Source organism: Centroberyx gerrardi, chromosome 10, assembly GCF_048128805.1.
Source record: "Centroberyx gerrardi isolate f3 chromosome 10, fCenGer3.hap1.cur.20231027, whole genome shotgun sequence".
Lineage (NCBI taxonomy): Eukaryota > Metazoa > Chordata > Actinopteri > Beryciformes > Berycidae > Centroberyx > Centroberyx gerrardi.
The window spans coordinates 5,221,451-5,240,466 of record NC_136006.1 but is presented as its reverse complement, the minus strand read 5'-3'; the positions used below and the strand labels follow the sequence as shown (position 1 = coordinate 5,240,466).

General features: G+C 41.5%; 1 protein-coding gene across 1 annotated transcript in view; it reads left to right on the top strand.

The window, feature by feature from the left end:
- parp4 (poly (ADP-ribose) polymerase family, member 4) overlaps window positions 1-19,016 on the top strand; it is a 35,159-nt gene that overhangs the window by 10,707 nt on the left and 5,436 nt on the right. Inside the window, exons 13-33 of the mRNA XM_078286097.1 lie at window positions 345-528; window positions 1,152-1,293; window positions 1,896-2,038; window positions 2,785-2,916; window positions 4,161-4,247; window positions 4,832-4,996; window positions 5,562-5,608; window positions 8,072-8,153; window positions 8,933-9,070; window positions 9,808-10,000; window positions 10,652-10,722; window positions 11,653-11,840; window positions 12,512-12,611; window positions 13,693-13,863; window positions 14,433-14,513; window positions 14,785-14,865; window positions 14,973-15,068; window positions 16,373-16,654; window positions 16,843-16,956; window positions 17,113-18,371; window positions 18,670-18,736. Of these exons, the coding sequence (XP_078142223.1) occupies window positions 345-528; window positions 1,152-1,293; window positions 1,896-2,038; window positions 2,785-2,916; window positions 4,161-4,247; window positions 4,832-4,996; window positions 5,562-5,608; window positions 8,072-8,153; window positions 8,933-9,070; window positions 9,808-10,000; window positions 10,652-10,722; window positions 11,653-11,840; window positions 12,512-12,611; window positions 13,693-13,863; window positions 14,433-14,513; window positions 14,785-14,865; window positions 14,973-15,068; window positions 16,373-16,654; window positions 16,843-16,956; window positions 17,113-18,371; window positions 18,670-18,736 (3,823 nt within the window). The remainder of the gene's footprint in view (window positions 1-344; window positions 529-1,151; window positions 1,294-1,895; window positions 2,039-2,784; window positions 2,917-4,160; window positions 4,248-4,831; window positions 4,997-5,561; window positions 5,609-8,071; window positions 8,154-8,932; window positions 9,071-9,807; window positions 10,001-10,651; window positions 10,723-11,652; window positions 11,841-12,511; window positions 12,612-13,692; window positions 13,864-14,432; window positions 14,514-14,784; window positions 14,866-14,972; window positions 15,069-16,372; window positions 16,655-16,842; window positions 16,957-17,112; window positions 18,372-18,669; window positions 18,737-19,016) is intronic.

Here is a 19,016-nt window from a genome sequence, read left to right as displayed (position 1 = left end):
TGATGATATCACCTTCTATAGAGTACAACAGGTACAGACCTGGCACCAAAGATCAGCCAGTGGCAGATGGCAATTTCAGTAGCATGCTTTTTACCATTAGATATCATTAGATATTTACACAGATTTGGGTTTGGGGTTTAGTTACTCTTTAAGAATCAAAGTAAAAACCAAAAACAGTGATATAAAAGCAAGTCTATCAAAATGCATTTTAAGAAATAATTGAAATGTTACTGAACTAGCTTGCCTAAGTTCCTCAGGCAGGTCGTTTCATCGTCCAGGGACTCTGACGGTGAATGAAGCACAGTCGCCCTTAATATAATTTTTTCCATGTCCTCCGTCTGCAGCACCAGTCTGAAATACTCCAGGCCCGGTGCGACCGACGGCTCCCGGCTGCTGCTGGTGTGTGACGTGGCGTTGGGGCGCTGCAGGGACGTCCAGAGGAAAGACCCCAGCCTCCATCAGGCCCCTGAGGGATACCACAGTGTGCACGGGGTCCGCCGCACCCCCAACACCCACTCTGAGTTTGAGGTGTGTGTGTGTGTGTGTGTGTGTGTGTGTGTGTGTGTGTGTGTGTGTGTGTGTGTGAGAATGGATAGATAGATAGATAGGTACTTATCCTGATAGATTGGTAGAATTGGATTGATAGAAATCCAATTGTTTACACTGACTTTACATTGTGTGTGTACATTATGTGGGACCTTGGCTTTCTAGTGTGTGTGTGTGTGTGTGTGTGTGTGTGTGTGTATATATATATATATAGACAGACAATTATTTAATTCATCCCAGGTGGAAATTCGCTTACTCATGCACATTGACTTTTTTGTGTGTGTGTGTGTGCATGCATGTGTGTGAGTGTGTGTGTGTGTGTGTGTGTGTGTGTGTGTGTGTGTGTGCATGCATGTGTGTGAGTGCAAGAGAGTCTGTGTGTGTATGTGTGCATAGAGTAAGTGTGTGTTAAGATGTGAGTGTACAGCATACAATATGTGTGGATGAACGGCTATGTGTGGGATTGTGCAGTACGTTGTGCTATATTACGTGTGTGTGTGTGTGTGTGTGTGTGTGTGTGTGTGTGTGTGTGTCCACGTGTTTACATCCCTACACCCGCACCTGTGTGTAGGTGTGTATGCTAACATGCAGTACGTCTGCTGCAGGATGATGAGTACGTGGTGTACAGTCCGGATCAGGTGAAGCTGAAGTACGTGGTTCAGTTCAGCGTCGATGAAGACCAGCTGAAGGACTTCAGTCCCTCCATCGACACTTCAGCTGAGCTGCCTCCGCCCTCCGCAGACCGAGGTAAAGGCCACAAAGCTATAAATAATAATAATACCAATAACTTTATTTGTATATTTCCAAACACATTTTGGAGTTCATCACCGGAGACCTGCATGGCATTCTGTTACGCTAACCGTCAATCATTACCATATCCTCACATTGCTCACAATTCCTTGTTTGTGAAAGGCAGAAGCAGCAGAACAGACGTAATTTCTTCAGGGTGTCTGCAGGTCCTGAAAAAGACTTTAAGTGTTGTAAATCATATTATTTAAACTCATTTAAAGTCTACAATTACGTTTTAAAAATGCAGTTTTTTTAGACACAATTAGGTCCAGTCATGCAGACTTATATTGTGATCGGTCTACAGTTTTAATTTTCACATCGATTTGATTTGTGAGTTCATTTTTATATTTAATTCTAACTGCCATAAAAAAAAGCTCTTAAAAAGTCTTACATTTAACTTGGAATTTGATGAATTTGATGAAATTTGCAGACGCCCTCTTCTTTTGTTGTGATGGAAGTGGGAAGCAAACTAGCTTTTTGTTTGGTTTGTTTTTGTGTGTGTGCGTGTGTGTGTGTGTGTGTGTGTGTGTGTGTGTGTGTGTGTGTGTGTGTGTGTGCAGTGCTGTCTTCTGAGGAGGACGGAGTCGGCAGCAGTAAAAACCCACTAGATGATGTGACAGCCGGACTGTTGGACCGCTTTGGTCAGCAGCTCCCCCTGCAGGCCGTCCATGTGAAGTGCAAACTGATGGATCTGCTCTCCCAGGTATCTGACCTGATAGCTCACAAGACAATAATAGATTAGAGAAAATATAAATATTAATCATTCACAGTTTTGTCTTTGATATTTTTTTTCGTGGGTTAGGTTCATGGTACAGTTCAGTGGTTAGAGATGAAACTCGATCCACAATCAGAAAAGAGACATTTTTCTGTTTTGCCTCACTAACATATTATGCAGAGGTGGGGATTCCAGTTTTAATAGCTTTAGACTCGACTTGATGCATGAAGAGAAGACTTGAGACTTGACTTGACTTGGGTTCTGGTGACTTGGGACTTGACTCTGACTTGTACTCTGATGACTTGAAAAGGTTTCTAAAGTCTTGACTTGAGATCTTGTGTTTGTGTAAATGACTCAGATTGAAAGTGATGAGATTTGTTCCAGCAGACGACTGAATTTAAATTCTGTTTTCTGAATTTGTACGGAATGATTGAATTTATTGAAGTTGAAACTGATTATAGAAATCAAACTCATGATGCTCTTACCAAGTTTTTATCCTATTAAAACCATATTGCATTGAAAAGTCCTAGATATTTAGTTTTCTTTAAGATATTAAATTGATACTGGACTCTTGATTTGTCCTGACTTGACTTGCTGTTCTACATTTAGACTTGAGACTTGACATTAATGACTTGGACTTGACTTGGACTTGAGATGTTGTTAGTATGACTGTCGGTTTATCTCTCCTGAAAAACCGCTCTGTGTTAAAGCTGTCCTCCCCTGTCGACTACCAGGTCGTCATCTTCCAGAAATACACCAATCAGAGCTCTGCACCCATTGAGGCTAAGTACGTCTTCCCATTGGATGATTCTGCAGCGGTCTGTGGGTTTGAAGCGTTCATCAATGGGAAACATGTGGTGGGACAGGTAACGCAGCTCAGCTTTTCTTCTCATCGATGTCTGGTCTGATTTGATTTTTCCCTGAATGCCTGTGTTACCTACAGCCAGTTATTATTGTCCAGCAAAACCAGGTATCTCAATCTGTTTGTTTGTTTGCTTGTTTGTTTGTCCCTTGGAGTGAGGCAAACTACTGAAAATATATTGTAAAATGTCAAAAAGTCAGTCAGTGGAAAAGATCAGAAAAAAAATAAGCTGCATTTTTCAGCTGTTTTTTTCATTGCTTTGGTATTTCATTTCATAACATTACTTTGTTTTGATGAGTTAACATTGCTAGCCAGCTAATTAGGTAGCATTAATTGAAAATAAACAGAATAAGGTATCAATAAAATGACTTCAGCTCTTAGCATCAATCCCAACAATAGATGCAAATGTTCTCCAGGCATAATTTTTGAGAAGTTTACTCATTTTGAATAAAAGTTGTGGAGAACTGGGAAACTTTGAATGGCTGGAATCAACTTCTCGTCCATTTTGCACTTGGCAGGCAAAAATATTGTTCATGAAACCGAATCACAGTGGTAGGGAAAATAGGAAGCCTGGAAATGTGATTGGCTGTTGACGGCCGATGACTGCGAGAAGTTCAGCCATGGACAATTTTTCTCAGACAAGCTTGTTGAGCGTCCGCACATCAGTGACATTGTGGTGATGATGTTGTTGATCGTGTTGCTCACAGTGTGAATCAAATCAACTGCAGTATTTATCTGCTGTTGCTGATCGTGTTTGTTTCAAACTGCTTGGAGTACCAGATTTCACTCTACCAGGACAACTAAGCTGTCAATCACACAAGTGCAGTAAATTTACTTTTCATGCTTTTATTCTCTCCTATGATTGGATACGTTTTCTGGTACTCATTCCAGTGTCCTTTGTGGCAAACCCCACCCATCTGGTGCGGCACGCAGGATGAAACGAACGCTATTAGTCTCTGTCCTTATTTTAGTCTCAGTCCTTATCTGTACTGTATTCTAATGTTTCTGTATTATTCTTAAGCTTAATGCGCCTGTACTTCCTGTTTTAACTCCAAAAGCCCAGCCAGGGTTAGGGGTTGCAAATTAGCCGTGGCTAAAAACCCGTATGCATGGCATCTATTTTGTATTTTATACATGAAACAATGTTTTATGCATTTGTCCCTATTAAATAAACGAGTAAATAAAATATGTATTATTAGCAAATACCATTAGAGCCCGGTGTGACTGTGCTGTCTGTTTGGATCCCAGGTGAAGGAGAAAGAAAAAGCTCGTAAGGAGTACAAGCAGGCCATAGAGAAGGGCCATGGAGCCTACCTGATGGACCAGGACGCCCCTGTATGTATAAGCTCTGCACTCCAAACACATGAAAATACACAGAAAATAATCATTTCTCCATTGAGTTAAGATCTGTTATGAAGCCAAGTATTAAAAACAGACAGGAGGCTGCAAAGCTTCGTAGCTATTCTTGGCTATTCATTGTGAAAAGTTAAAACCTGTCTGATGTGTTTCGGCCCCATCAGGCCTTCATCAGGCCTTCATCAGGCCTTCATCAGGCCTCCATCAGGCCTTCATCAGGGGAAGGAAGGGAAGAAAGGAACGCATCAGGCACCGTTTTTAACTTTTTAGAATATGTAGCCAAACAGAATAAAGGCTTTTTAACCTATTTTGGAGTGCCTTGCATCACTTTTTCCACATATTATTATATTATATTATTATATTATATATTATATATTATTATATATATTATTGTCTGTGGTTGATGAGTCAGTGCACTTCTATCTCCCACTTCCTCTAAGTGGTCAGTTTTCAAAAGGGAAGGAGTCTCATGTTTGTGATCTTTTGAAACGCTCCATAATAGTCGACGCTGAGTCTCCGTGTGCTTTGTGATAGTGGTGATGTCATCTTTGTGCGCCCTCCAGGATGTGTTTACCATCAGTGTGGGGAATCTGCCGCCCGGCGCGACGGTCCTGATAAAAGTTACCTTTGTGTCGGAGCTGATCGTGCGGGACGGCGGCGTTCTCTTCTCGCTGCCCGGCAGCGTGGCGCCGTGGCAACAGAGCGCAGCGCTCAACCAGACCACACAGGTGAGGAGAGACCCAAAACAACACGAGTCCACGCGGCTTCCGGGGTCCATCAAGTTATTACTGTGAAGGGTCTGGAGAAGGGCAGAGGGTTCCCAACAAGGTTAAACACAACAACAGGAAAATGTACACCAGTCAGCAGTCTGGACACACCTGACTGAATGTTCTGTGTTTCTCATTCTCTTAAAGCCATTTTGATCTAAAGGCTTCTGCTTAAATGCTTGAAATGAGTTTCTTAGACAAATATAAATAGTGAAGTTGATGCCTATGTATGAATTTCTTTCCAAAGCCTTTGCCTTTCCATCAAGGCAAACTTTAAAGAATCTAAAATATAAGATAGTTTTGATTTGACGTCTTTACTATTATTCTAAAATGTGGAAAATAGTAAAAATAAAGAAGAATGCGGTGTGTCCAAACTTTTGACTGGTAGTGTACATGTGATTTTTGTTGAGTAAAAGTTGAACTTTCTCTCCCTATATGTGAGGTGCTCAAAAAAAAAAAAAAAAAAAATACAATTCTGATAATGTCATCAGCTGTGTGTTTTTTTGTCTTTACCGTCACTCAACAGGTTACTGTGGAGAAAGTGTGTGTGACTGACCTGGCAGCAAGTACAGGGTGAGCAATATTTTGTGTTTTTTTTAACTGGATATAATAATAATAATAATAATAATAATAGTAACTTTATTTATATAGCACTTTTCTTAACAATTGTTACAAAGTGCTTAGACAAAGTAAAATGAATCATGTAAAGAATAAAACATTAAAATAAAAACAAAAGAATATAAAAGCAAAAGATATAGGTTGGATCACTTGGAGAAAAGCAAAACGGACATTTATTTATATGAAAATGTTGTGTATTATGACTATGAATAGTGTGCAGTGGAGAAAAACAGGAAATATGGGAAAGATAGGATAACATGTAACAAAGGTCATGAGCAGAGCAATTAGTTTCCCTACTCGTTGCATTAATTTTGTGTTGCACCCTAAAATTATTATAAATATTGTCAACCTAAGTCCACATTACCAGCAGAAATATCTAAATTATGACAGACACAAAATCTTTCTTTTAAAAGAACCATATTGGGTTTTTTTTGCATGTTTTAGCCCATTTACTACACTGCACACATACTTTACATTACTTTGCATTACTTTCCAAAGCATACGGTACATTTTTAGATGTTTGAGTGTGTTTTTCCTACCTTCCAGGCAGCCATTCGTTTCCATTCATTTCCTTACGGTACGAAAATCAACTTGCAGAAACTTGAAACTTGAGTTTGAGATAGGTAATCCATCAGTGAACATCCTAATGGCTGTTGACGGCATTTGAACATTTAGTTTGGTCAGTTTCTTTGCATGGTAATTTAGTTGAATTTGGGCATTGATTTGTGAAGTCTGTAGGTCTTCTGGTGCGTTCACGTGCTGGCGAGAAGCTCCGACATCTGGGACTGCAGCGAGTATTTACACTTTGTTGGCTCGTTCATGTGCGCTCTACTATAATTCTGATATTTCCAAAGTGACTTGAAGGCAGAATAAGACAAGGGGAATCTTTCATTGATATTACGCCAATAAAGAGGTTAAAGGTCCCATATGGTGTAAAGCAGGACTCCCCTCGCCTCTGTGATGATAAAGGAGTTGGATGGTCTATCTAAACATGGTGAAAGTATCAAAACGCACGGTCGCCAACTAAATCCACACAATCCATATTAGAAAAGCGAGCCTCTAAACGAGCCGTTTGGACTTCCGTAACTTTGTGGCGTCACAAAGGTTCGCTCATTATCATTTCTGTAAGAAATAATAGACTAACAAAGTGTTTTTTTCAAAGTGGTTGAGCGGTTGTTATTGTTTATTACCGGAGAGTTTTCCCTACCTGTAGCCGCCGGGCCGCGGCGTCTCACGTTTCACTCTTGAAACGGTTAGCCAATCGGAACAGAGGGGTCGTTAATATTAATGAGCCTTAAAGACACGGCGACAGAAACAGCCTGTTCTTGGTAAGGCTCAGAGAGATGCTGGAAAATTAACTAAATGGATTGAGAGTGTTTTTGGTACATGACACCACACACAGCTTTGAATGGACCTCAAGGGTTAGGAAAATAAAACAGAAAATAAAATACTGGGAAGTGGAGAATATGGGACCTTTAAGAATGTAACGCAAGTAACAACCGATCTCTCAGATCAGTAACTGTAATGTGATTACTGAAATTGGAATAGTAATGTCTTACTTTACTCTGTTATAAGAAAAAAGTAATGTGATTACGTTACCCCCAACACTGGTCATGAATCATATTTGAACCACTGACTTTACTGGTACATGGTATGCTTTGTAACCTGCTTCAACAGCCCATACTGTACATATACCGTAAAACTTCAATTAATAGCCCGGGCTTTTATTTGCTTCAAACACTGAACTCAACCGGCCTATATTTGGGACAGGCGTCTATATGGGACAGGCCTTTAATTCCTAAAACTCTTGCTCAGCAAAGATGGGAAATACTATCAAATTGTTTATTTACTGGTAAACCAGTATGAATATTACTTGTATAAAAATTAGGCAGAGAGAGAGAGAGAGAGAGAGAGAGAGAGAGAGAGAGAGAGAGAGAGAGAGAGAGAGAGAGAGAGAGAGAGAGAGAGAGAGAGAGAGAGAGAGAGAGAGAGAGAGAGAGAGAGAGAGAGAGAGAGAGAGAGAGAGAGAGAGAGAGAGAGAGTTGGAAGGAAGCCCATTTTTTGATTGTGACTGACGTTTGAATGCAAGTAAAAAAAATAAACTGGCAACCGGCTTCTAATTGAGACCGGCCTTTATTTGTCAAAACGTGTAGCCACACCCGGCCAGTAAAAGGGACCGGCGTCTAATTGAAGTTTTACGGTAGACTTTTACTGTTGTCCTAAGCTGAAAGGATTTTACTGCACTTTTGCTTCTCCGCCAACCAAGTAACTGTTTGGAAACTCCAGCAGTCGTAACGGAGGATTGATGTAAAGTGGGGCGTGCTTTAACAACTTGACCCTCCCTGTATTGTATATATAATATGCACTGTACTGTGTGTAGTTAGATGTCGTGTTCAGTGTTTATCTGTCGGCCCTCAGAGAGTTCACACTGGACATGTCCATTGAGATGCCTTATGAGATTACCAACCTGCACTGCGTCACTCACAAAGTCAAGGTGAAGGTAAGAAATCCGAGCATACTGCATTCATCCTCATATTTTTCATACATCTTCATTTTATACATGTTTTTTCCAAATTTTCCATTAATTTTCTTTGTCTCAGTGGGTTCCTACACAGGTCTAGACATGTATGGTTAAACAATTTGGTAATTTCCAGGTCTTGATATGATGGAAATTGCACAAAAACGTTTGGAAAAATATGGGGAAATATTGTTGTACCGCCCCAATATTCATACAACTACACAATTGCTATGGTTTTAAACCCCTGTCAGCTCACATATTCTGGTATTTGGCACTGTAAAGAATAATCTCCAACTATACAGTGATACAGCAGAGTTGGTAGGGGCTCGACGACTATCAAGATGACAAAATCTTCAAATCAAATGAAAGAAATTAAGGTCTGGAAAAAGTCTGTAATTTTGAATGAAACTTTGTAGGAACCCCGCTGCACTGCTGTCGTTTGCACACCTTGCATATATAAATTAATATATTTTTCATGCATTTTTTCATTCATATACTCCCACTCAATGTATTCTACTATTGAAATTGTTGGTTCTATAATATTGTTTATGTTATATATATTATAATATCGGCCATTTGTTCTTCTATCCTGTTTTTCTTTGCTGTTTCTGTTGCTGCAACGACCCGATTTCTCCACAAGGACCATCAAAGTTTCATCCAATGTAATAATCTTGAATGGCTGGATGTTTTTAGTCTCTGTTAACTGTGTGTGTGTGTGTGTGTGTGTGTGTGTGTGTGTGTGTGTGTGTGTTATCCCACAGAGGACGGACTGTAAGGCGGTGGTGAGCGTGCTGCCAGGGGAGCTGATGGGACCGGATGGTTTCCAGCTGTCAATCACTCTGTCTGAGATCCACCTGCCCAGGATGTGGGTAGAGAGACACCCGGACAAGGACAGCCAGGTCTCTCTCTCTCTCTCTCTCTCTCTCTCTCTCTCTCTCTCTCTCTCTCTCTCTCTCTCTCTCTCTCTCTCTCTCTCTCTCTGTCTCTCTCTCTCTCTCTCTCTCTCTCTCACCATCTTTCTCTCTCTCTCTCTCTCACCATCTTTCTCTCACCATCTATCTATCTCTCTCTCTCTCTCTCTCTCTCACCATCTATCTATCTCTCTCTCTCTCTCACATCTATCTATCTCTCTCTCTCTCTCTCTCACACCATCTATCTCTCTCTCTCTCACCATCTCTCTCTCTCTCTCACCATCTATCTATCTCTCTCTCTCTCTCACACCATCTATCTCTCTCTCTCTCTCTCTCTCTCTCTCTCTCTCACCATCTATCTCTCTCTCTCTCTCACCATCTATCTATCTCTCTCTCTCTCTCTCTCACACCATCTCTCTCTCTCTCTCTCTCTCTCTCTCTCACCATCTATCTCTCTCTCTCTCTCACCATCTATCTATCTCTCTCTCTCTCACACATCTATCTATCTCTCTCTCTCTCTCTCTCACACCATCTATCTCTCTCTCTCTCACCATCTCTCTCTCTCTCTCACCATCTATCTATCTCTCTCTCTCTCTCTCACCATCTCTCTCTCTCTCTCTCTCTCTCTCACCATCTCTCTCTCTCTCTCTCTCACCATCTCTCTCTCTCTCTCTCTCTCTCTCTCACACATCTCTCTCTCTCTCTCTCTCTCTCTCTCTCTCCAGGCCTGCATGTTGGTTTTCTATCCAGACTTCGACGTCCCCTCCACCCCGTCCTCCTGCGGCGAGGTGGTCGTCCTGTTGGACACGTCTGAGTCCATGAGAGGAGAGTCTCTGCTGAGCGCCAGGAGAATCGCCCTGCAGCTGCTCAAAATCCTCCACCGCGGCCTCAGACTCAACGTCATATTCTTCGGCACAGGTCGGTTTGATTTGTGCTCGCTTTTTTTAAAGAGCGAGGAAGTACAAGCTGTGCAAGGTGAGGCGAAGAAAAACCGTCTCACCCTCAAAGAGACAAAGAAAAATGAAGATGAAAGATGGAGAAAGGCATGAATTTGACGACAGAAACTAAATAACAGCAAATGGCACAGAAACAACAAAATCCATGAATATCAAGGCAAATAAATAAAGTTATTATTTTTTTGTGGTATTGGTTAAAATGAATTATTCAGTAATATGTCTGCTCTTCTCATGTGTTTTGAGTATAATATATAATAATTATAATAATATGTTTTCCATGAAGAGACCGACCGATGAATATTTTCTCTTAAAAAGCCAACTCTTCTTGTTGTTAAAGGTGACATTTTTTTTAGCAGGTGCTGGAGTGTTATAGCTTACAGGGACTCATTAAAAAGGAGAACACACACTGCTTTGATGTATTTATTCAACTATTTCACAATGTTTTGACCCTACAGTAGGTCTTCATCAGGGAGAAATAGGTTCATTTATAGTCAGTCAGTGAAAAAAATGGGAAAATCTGCCATGTCTGTTTATGTTTGACAGAAAACCCAGTGTGTTTATCCTCATGAACATTTCCCTGATGTTTTTTTTTTAATGTATTTTTGTCTCCCAGACCAGACAGAGGCTTTCCTTGCAGCCCAGCCTCTTGCAGACGCCCTCCAGCCAGCCAGAGACTTCATCAGAGTGAGTTTTGACAGATATACTGTATATTATACTATGAAATATATATTTTATCACAAATATCTAGTTATCTTAAATCCATTATTCTAAATTACAACTTGCTAGTCCATAGTGCTAACAAGTGAAGACTAGTGCTGCTGTAAGTAACTATATATCTTTTGGAAATAAAAATTAGAAGGCTGCAAATAACTGTATTTTTCCTTTTTGTTAAACCTATTGCTAAACATAATTAATGTTGTATTTAAACTATACTAGGCTACTTTAAACCCCAACCCTTTAAAATTAAACTATACACTGTCAAATGTAGTTCAACTTAAACTACTGTGAAGCTTTAACTACTGTGAAACGATATATTAACTAAACTATACTCAAACTATACCATAATAATATACTATGATTAACTACAATACACTAAACCTGCATTATACTTGAACTCTGCTTAAATATGTAATAAAGTTGACAGCAATTTTTCATCTGTACTGACATGAATGTTTATCTACAGAGGCGTTTTTGAAATCTTTTGTCATTTGTATTTTATACATTGAAAATTTTTAGTGAAGTAATTCACCAAAAACATTTTTTTTTTTACAAATCCCTCCCCTAGATATTAATCCGAATGAAACAGGAAAACATACTCTGGATTTATCCATTGAGAACAAAATGTTCTGATATGCAAATGTGCACATTTTATGAAAAATTTGCTAATTTGAATATGTTAATAACAAAATAAATAAAAGATATAGTACTGAAAGTGTTGGCTTAGGATGTTAGGGGTGTGTTGGCTTTTTGCCTCCATATTCAATCTATAAAATGTAATTCTGTTGAGATGAAAGGAATGTTTTTTGTCCAATTCACCTCTGGTTCCTCGGCTTCATCTGCCCTGTGCCTGCACACGTGTTGCTCTGATGGCTCCGCCCCTCTCTGTCCCGTCAGTCCTCCCCTCCAGCAGGCGGCAGCACCGAGCTGTGGCGGCCCCTGCGAGCTCTCAGCCTGCTGCCTCCGTCCCGCGGCCTCAGGAACCTGCTGCTGCTGTCGGACGGCCACGTCCAGAACGCCGAGCTCACCCTGCGGCTGCTCCGAGACAACGCTCCGCACAGCCGCCTCTTCGCCTGCGGCCTCAGGTCCGAACCGGTCGAGGGTTTTGACTTCTGATTTTTCTTTCTTCCTATCCCATAACCTCACTTAACATACACTTGGTGGATGATTTTATCCAAAGAGACTTAGGGTGCGATCACACCTACAGTTTGTTTTCTTTAGTTTTTTTTTTTTTGTATTTGGTTCGTTTAGGTTCACATTGACCAATTACAAGCGAATCAACTTGTAAATAAAAGTCACATGACTCTCACGTAGCTCATTTATTGGACAGAGTTTCAGTGACCTGTCATCCCGCAAGGTTAGAGATTTTGATTTGATTTTGGCGACAAGGAGAGTCAAAATAAATCCGATTCCAGTCCCTGTGACTTTAGCTAAAGGCTTGGTCACAATACATGATTTTAATGCTAATTCTAAGTCCGACTGAACAATCCCGACCGTCGGAGTGAGTCAGGGCTGGGGGGGGGGGGTGTGGGTGGGGTCAGTCAGATTATCCTGTAGTGTGAACAGGTTCAAGACTGGAGGCCTCTTGACAACTCCAGACCGGTTGGACCTTGACAGGATTTTTCTCTGGGCAGACTCTTGTAGTATGAAGCGGTCCAAGCCAATCAGTGTAGCTCAGAAAAAGAGAATGAACCAGAAGAGAAGTCGCTCACGTAGATGTTTTTAAATGTGTGTGTGTGTGTGTTTGTCATCTCAGCCCGACAGCTAATCGGCACATGCTGAGAGCCCTGGCCCAGGCAGGGGGCGGAGCCTACGAATTCTTCGACCCTAAAACCAAACACAACTGGGCAGAGAAGGTGAGACTGACTTCCTGTAGTCTGTTGTGGCGTCTTGCTTAGTCACAATACCGATGTGTCCTGTCATTCAAGGCTGCAGTTTAAATCTGGCTCACGACCCGAATATTCCACTGAAAGTCTTGGTGCGGTATAACAAGCGCTTCCATTATGCTTGACCAGTCACAACCTTTGAATGCACAATGTTAACAAGAGTTAACATAGAGAAGCAGGCAGAGAAACCTTCTTGGAAAACAACGATGAGAAAAGAATCAGCCCGATGTTAGACAGGAAAGTCCTTCTCTCAGTTCTGAATGTGAAAACAATGTAGTACAGATTCTGGGCAGTTTGCCTTCAGGTTGTAGCTGTGCCTCAAAGTAATAAAATAGTAATTATTTAATATTTTAAATTTGTAAATTCGGACCACGATACGAGTAAGGCAGAGTGAAAACAAAACTTTGTAGTTGCTGCTACTTTGAGGAATACTGCACTGAAAAAAGTGAAAATATATGTCAAGGTGCAAAAGTACAATAAAGTAACTTCCTGAAACCAAGACAAATAATCATGATTAGTAATTGTGATCACAATATTTAATAATTTAATAAATAATCAGGTTTATCATTTTTGTCATAATCGTGCAGACCTACAGCATTTAGAAGAAACTTACACTCAGTCTGACAAAATGATTGCTGGCATGAAAGTAAAGCACATTATTTTTTATAGGTATTGGATAATGAATTATTGGTTTAAAAAAAAAAAATCAAAAATGTGTATATAAGGAGTTTTGGATTAAATCCTTTCCTTTGTCCTTCTCCACTGCACCTAACAGAGCCGAAATGACATAAAAATGGTCTAGAAATGCTTTACGCTTTCTCTAACTTGTGACAAATGTCAGTATTTACTCTCGGTCCTCTACATTTGAAAGCTTTAGTGTACTGTGTACTTTTATCAAATAAAATACATTGAGTCGTTTCAGTGAGGTCTCTGTAATCCTGGGTGTGTGTTAATGTGTGTATACTTATTTCTGTGTCTGTCTCTACGTATGTATTTATTTATCCATGATATATCCATGTATTGCTCCCTCTGTCCACCTGTTCGCCTGCAGGTGGCGTCCCAGGTGAAGCGCATGGCGTCCCCGGGCTGCAGCTCGGTGTCGGTGAAGTGGCAGCAGTTCAACCCGACGGCGCCCCCTCCTGTCCAGGCCCCCACCCAGCTGCACGCCCTGTTCAACGACTGCCACACCCTGGTGTACGGCTTCGTGCCGCACTGCACCCAGGTAGGGAAGAACTGCTGCTTCAGTCTGATTTACTACATTTTAGATGCATAGCATGTATATAATATATAGGGTATGCTTTGTTTTTTTTAAATAGAATGATGTATTGATTTGTTTAACACTTTTTTGGTCACTGTATAACTCCATTTGTGTTATTTCACAGTTTTGATGTCTTTACTATTATTCTAATATGTGGAAAATAGTAAAAATAAAGAAAAATGTGGGGTGTCCAAACTTTTGACTGGTAGTGTATTTGTTGCCCATTTTTGAGAAAGCGATAGAGAATAGCAAATCAGGCATTTATTTACATGAACATTTCAAGATTATTTAAAATCTTTGTAAAAGTCATAAAACCTCTTTAGAAAAATATAAAAGACCAACCCACCGAAAATCTACTTTTTGTGCATCATCACAAACTGTCCTTCAAATTATTACCTAATTACCTATTTTGTTGTGTCACAAATCATTTGATGTCCGTGTGTGTGTGTGTGTGTGTGTGTGTGTGTGTGTGTGTGTAAAGACCATAATTGTGAATCTCAGCTCACTGTCTGTGTTGCTTCACATATATTCAGGCCACTCTGCTTGGCGACCTGAGCGGTCAGGAGATCAAGACCATGGTGTCGACCAGCGAGCTGCAGAAGACCAGGGGCACAGTAAGACCACTCCCCCCACACACACACACACACACTCACACACACACACCCTCTCACACACACACAAAGAATCAATCTCTCTATCAATCTGTCTCGAAGTGAAACCTTGCCTGACATATTGTCTTGCACAAAATACACACCTCATAACCAGTTACCTGTTAGTTAGTTATGCTGCATGATGATGGTGACTGTCATTATCTTCAGGACGATGATGATGATGATGATGATGATGATGATGATGATGATGATGTGTATGTACATGTGTGTTCAGTTCCTTCACAAGCTCACAGCGAGGGCCGTCATCAGGGATTACGAAGACGGAAGCCTGGACACCAACGAAGCTGAACATGAGGTGTGTGTGTGTGTGTGTGTGTGTGTGTGTCTAACCTGAAAGTGTCCCTCCACAGTTTATATTTCTGGTCAGAGCTTGATATGTTAACGTGTTCTTTGCTTTTCCAGGGGAAGAAGGCGGAGCTGAAGTCCTCCATCATCGAGCTGAGCAAAGAGTTCTCCCTCCTGTCCCAGTTCACCAGCTTTGTGGCCATCGAGGAGCGGGTGTGTGTGATGCACACATGCAGTTTTCAGCATGTCCTCCTTCACATTATTACATTGCTGCGTGGCACAACCAGCGTCTTCTGCTGTTAGGGCGTACGTGCCTTGCTCAAGGGTTATTTAAGTGGAGTGGAGAGCGTTTTCACTTTACCCACCTGGATTTGTCTAACAAGCCCATTTCTCGAGCCTCTAGGCGACCACCGCCACATTTGTCATAATCTTAAAGTCGAGATGAAACGGCATTTCGAGTGTATCTAACTTCTGTATTGTGACGTATTTCCGAGTGAAACAGGAAAGACAGGCAGGACGTAACGTTGGGAGCAATTTGATTTGAACGTTGAAAAGTGGGCGTGTCATAACACCCGAAGACACACCGAAGTACCGTGCTGTTATGCTGTTGCTAGCTAGTTAACTAATGAATCTTAGCTCTGTGCGCCAAAAGTTGAAGATTGATTGATGGGTGGATGTCATATTATTGGTTGAAATTGGTTGAGGCATGCTTACGTAAGCACACAGCATATTTTGTTTTACAGGAAGAAAACATGATTGAATTTTGATATAAGAATACAAAGAAATTGATTTTTTTATTTTTTTTTTGGCATATATTGTTAAATAGGTGCACAATATGACCGGGGATGTGATCTAAAAGGGTTAAAAAGGCATTTTTCATTTCATCTCGACTTTAAAGCTGCAATAAGTAAAATTTTCTGACCACTAGAGGGCGACAGAAACTGCAGCAAATTTGTAAATAAACTCACAGCAAAGCCACTGGCCCACTGCGCTACGGAGGCTAGCCAAGGACAAACATTTCAAAACACCGTGCATAAAGGCTAATAGCTAAGCTAACCGTGCCTACAGAGAAGTCTCGCCGGTTAACGGTCTCGCTTTAACAGATCTTTCTCCTGCTGAAGTTACATGTCCCACAATGACCAGTGAAGAGGCAGGTAGCAAGCTTACTAGTTCAACAAGTTTTACTCGCTCGCATCATCGATTCCACCATTATGCAAACATTTTCAGGAATGGGAGGGTGAGACCGCCGCTTTAAAACAGCGAAGGAGGAGACAAGCTAGTAGATTGTAAAGATTGTAAAGCTACGGGAGGGAGTGGGAGGAGCCTCGTTCCGGACCAGAATTTGACAACAAGCTTTAGAAAAGAGATGTAAATAGCAACACAGCTCTTAAAATACCGTAATGAGTTTTGCTTAATTGGCAGCAGTCATTTTGTCAGATAGGCTAAATTTTTTTGTTTTGTCATATATCATCTTTTGTTGCTCCAACTTTACACCAAACTCCTCTCCCATGTTGTAGGACTCAGAACAGAAAGAGGAGGGTTTCACAGACATTCCCAAGTTAATCGCAGAAGAAGATGTGGACTTCCTCCCCTACATCAGCTGGATTTCTCCTCTGGATAAAAGAGAGGAAGAAGTAGAAGAAGAAGACGAAGAAGGAGAAGAAGAAGAAGAGCTTTTTGATTATTCTGAACGTGCTTATTATGGAGCTTGTAACATGGATGAAATGGAGGTCACTTACGGTTCCAGTTCTGAGGACTCAAGCTCAAGTGAAGAACATAGCAGAATGGCGATAGAAGAGGTAACTTCATACCATGTGTAGTGTAAACGGGTGGGAGGAAGAGGAGTTTTACCGTTTAGTTGTGTAGTTTTTTGCCATTTTTTCTGCCTCCTTTTTCTTTCTGCTGTAGGAAAAACATCACTCCCACAGGTTTACTAACTTTCCTAGCCACTTCTTTACCCTATCAAACCTCTCGACCTGTTTTTCAGGATGAATATCAGGAGCAAGTGCTTCGTCTGCCTCGTTTACGGGCGGGAGGTGATGTCTTACCCGACAGCTTTGTGAAATCCTGCTCCGCAGCCTCTCCGCCTTACATACCCACTGTTAGTCCTTTCTCACAATTCACAGATTACACATGAATGTTTGGGGGTTTATCTTGTATGTCTTCATGTCTGCCAAGGTTCTGACTCCTTGTATGTTTTCAATTCTGTCTCTCTCTCTCTCTCTCTCTCTCTCTCTCTCTCCCTCTCCATTTGTAGTGTGCCTCTTTTGCTTCTGGTCCTGTTCGTTCAGAAGCATCTCTGCCGATGAAAAAAGCCAAGAAATCCAGGTTGCTGTCAGCAGTTGTTTGCAAAGATGAGGCTGAATGGAGACCGCGCACCGCGTCCGGAGTACAGATGCATGCACAGATGGAGTGTCAATCTGCAGATTTGCTAGGCCTGGCTGACAGTCAGATGCTGCCCAAAGTGCAGCCTGGTATTCCTTGCGGTGTTTCCTCTTCAGCCAAACATCCAACCAGCCCTCTCGTTTCCTCTCCATGCCCTCCGCCTCCCCCTTTTTTCAGTGTTCCCCAGTCCAGCTCTCTTCCTCCTCCTCCTCCTCCTCCTGTGGTTGCCTATGAAGATCTCAGTTGTGACATGCCATTTGAAGGTGCTCTCAGGAGACAAATTAAGTCTCGAGCCAGACGCTCAATGGAGCGTACAGAAGACATGACCCCACCTGCTCCCTCATCAGAGTTGTCACCAATACTGCTCAGTGTGAAACCACAAACTCGTGAAACCACAGAATTGGTAACAGGTTTCGGTCAATCTGGTGATGCTCTGGGCACAGACTGGGAGGATTGGGACTGTAAGCACTGCATCTCTGCACAGTCTGCAGCTGATGAGGAAGATGAGGAAGTGATTGACTACTCTCTCAGAAGTGACATCTCTGATGCGGCCTCTCTGACCGGATTTCACACAGCTGAAGTCAAGAGCTCACCTTTTGGAGGGAGCAAACCCAGTCTCTCATATCAGGGAGTGCCAAACTTTGGTTTAAGTGCATCCCAACCAGCACTAAAAGTCCAACCAACGGGATCAGCATACCCCGGCTCTTTTTCCGGGGGTTTATTTGGTATGTCATCTCAGAGTGTTTTGACTTGTCCAACAATAATCACCCAAAAACGTTTTTTTGGAGCACCACAACCTCGTGCAGAACAGGGCTTCAGTTTTGGCTCAAGATCTGTTATTAAGATGACTTCCGGCCCCAGGGTGCTGGTCGGCAGTTCCCCACGAAAAAAAAAGGAGCTCTCTGGGGTCCCCTTTGGACAAGGTTTTTCTTTCGGGGGAACACCAATGGGGACACCAATGGGGGACTCCCTAGGTGGACTTCGACCTCATGCTGTGGAAACGAAGGCTGCACTCGCCAAAGCAAATGCAATCCTCAGCCTTCGCTGTTTTGCACCGGCACCAGAAACTGAGAGGCCACAGTTAAAGGGGATCAGTCTGTCTCTGTCACAACCTTTAAGGGCATGTTTAGGGTGAGTCTCAAACCATTTCAAAGGTTAAAAGTGTAATTGAAGAACTTTCTTTATCCTGATACCCATTATTACAAAATGATTACATTTTTAAAAGAGGCTGGGTAACTGATGTCTTTGGTTGACAAAGTCAAAACAGACCAGATCTTCTATATTTCTATATTTCAAATACTGGCTGATGAACTCCAGGTAATATTTTCTGGGTATCCATTTAGTTTGTGTTTGCGATATCCAATAATTGTTGTTTTGTGATTGTGTGTCATTATTCTTTCACAATGTACTGCTGATTGTCTTGTTTCAGCGCCCCGTTAACGGCTCCTGAAGACGTGAAGCTGAAGTGGATGAAGATCTTCCAAATGCAACATCCAGTATGTGATGCTAAAATTTTTACTGAGTCCACCTCGGTGTTTCCGCTGGACAGATGGTTTGAGACACAGAATATTTTGTCCGTTTTTTCATACGGCCTTGAAAGTGCTTCAATCTTTTCAATAAAACACTTCACTTCATTTCTTGACTTGACAAGAGTAAAAGAAATGAGGCCTCTGTGATGTCTAATTTCGACTAATGCCATGTCTCACCCCAAAACATGCCAATTTTGAATCCTTGCATTTTACCAAACAATACCTTGAAAGTCATTGAATTAAATGT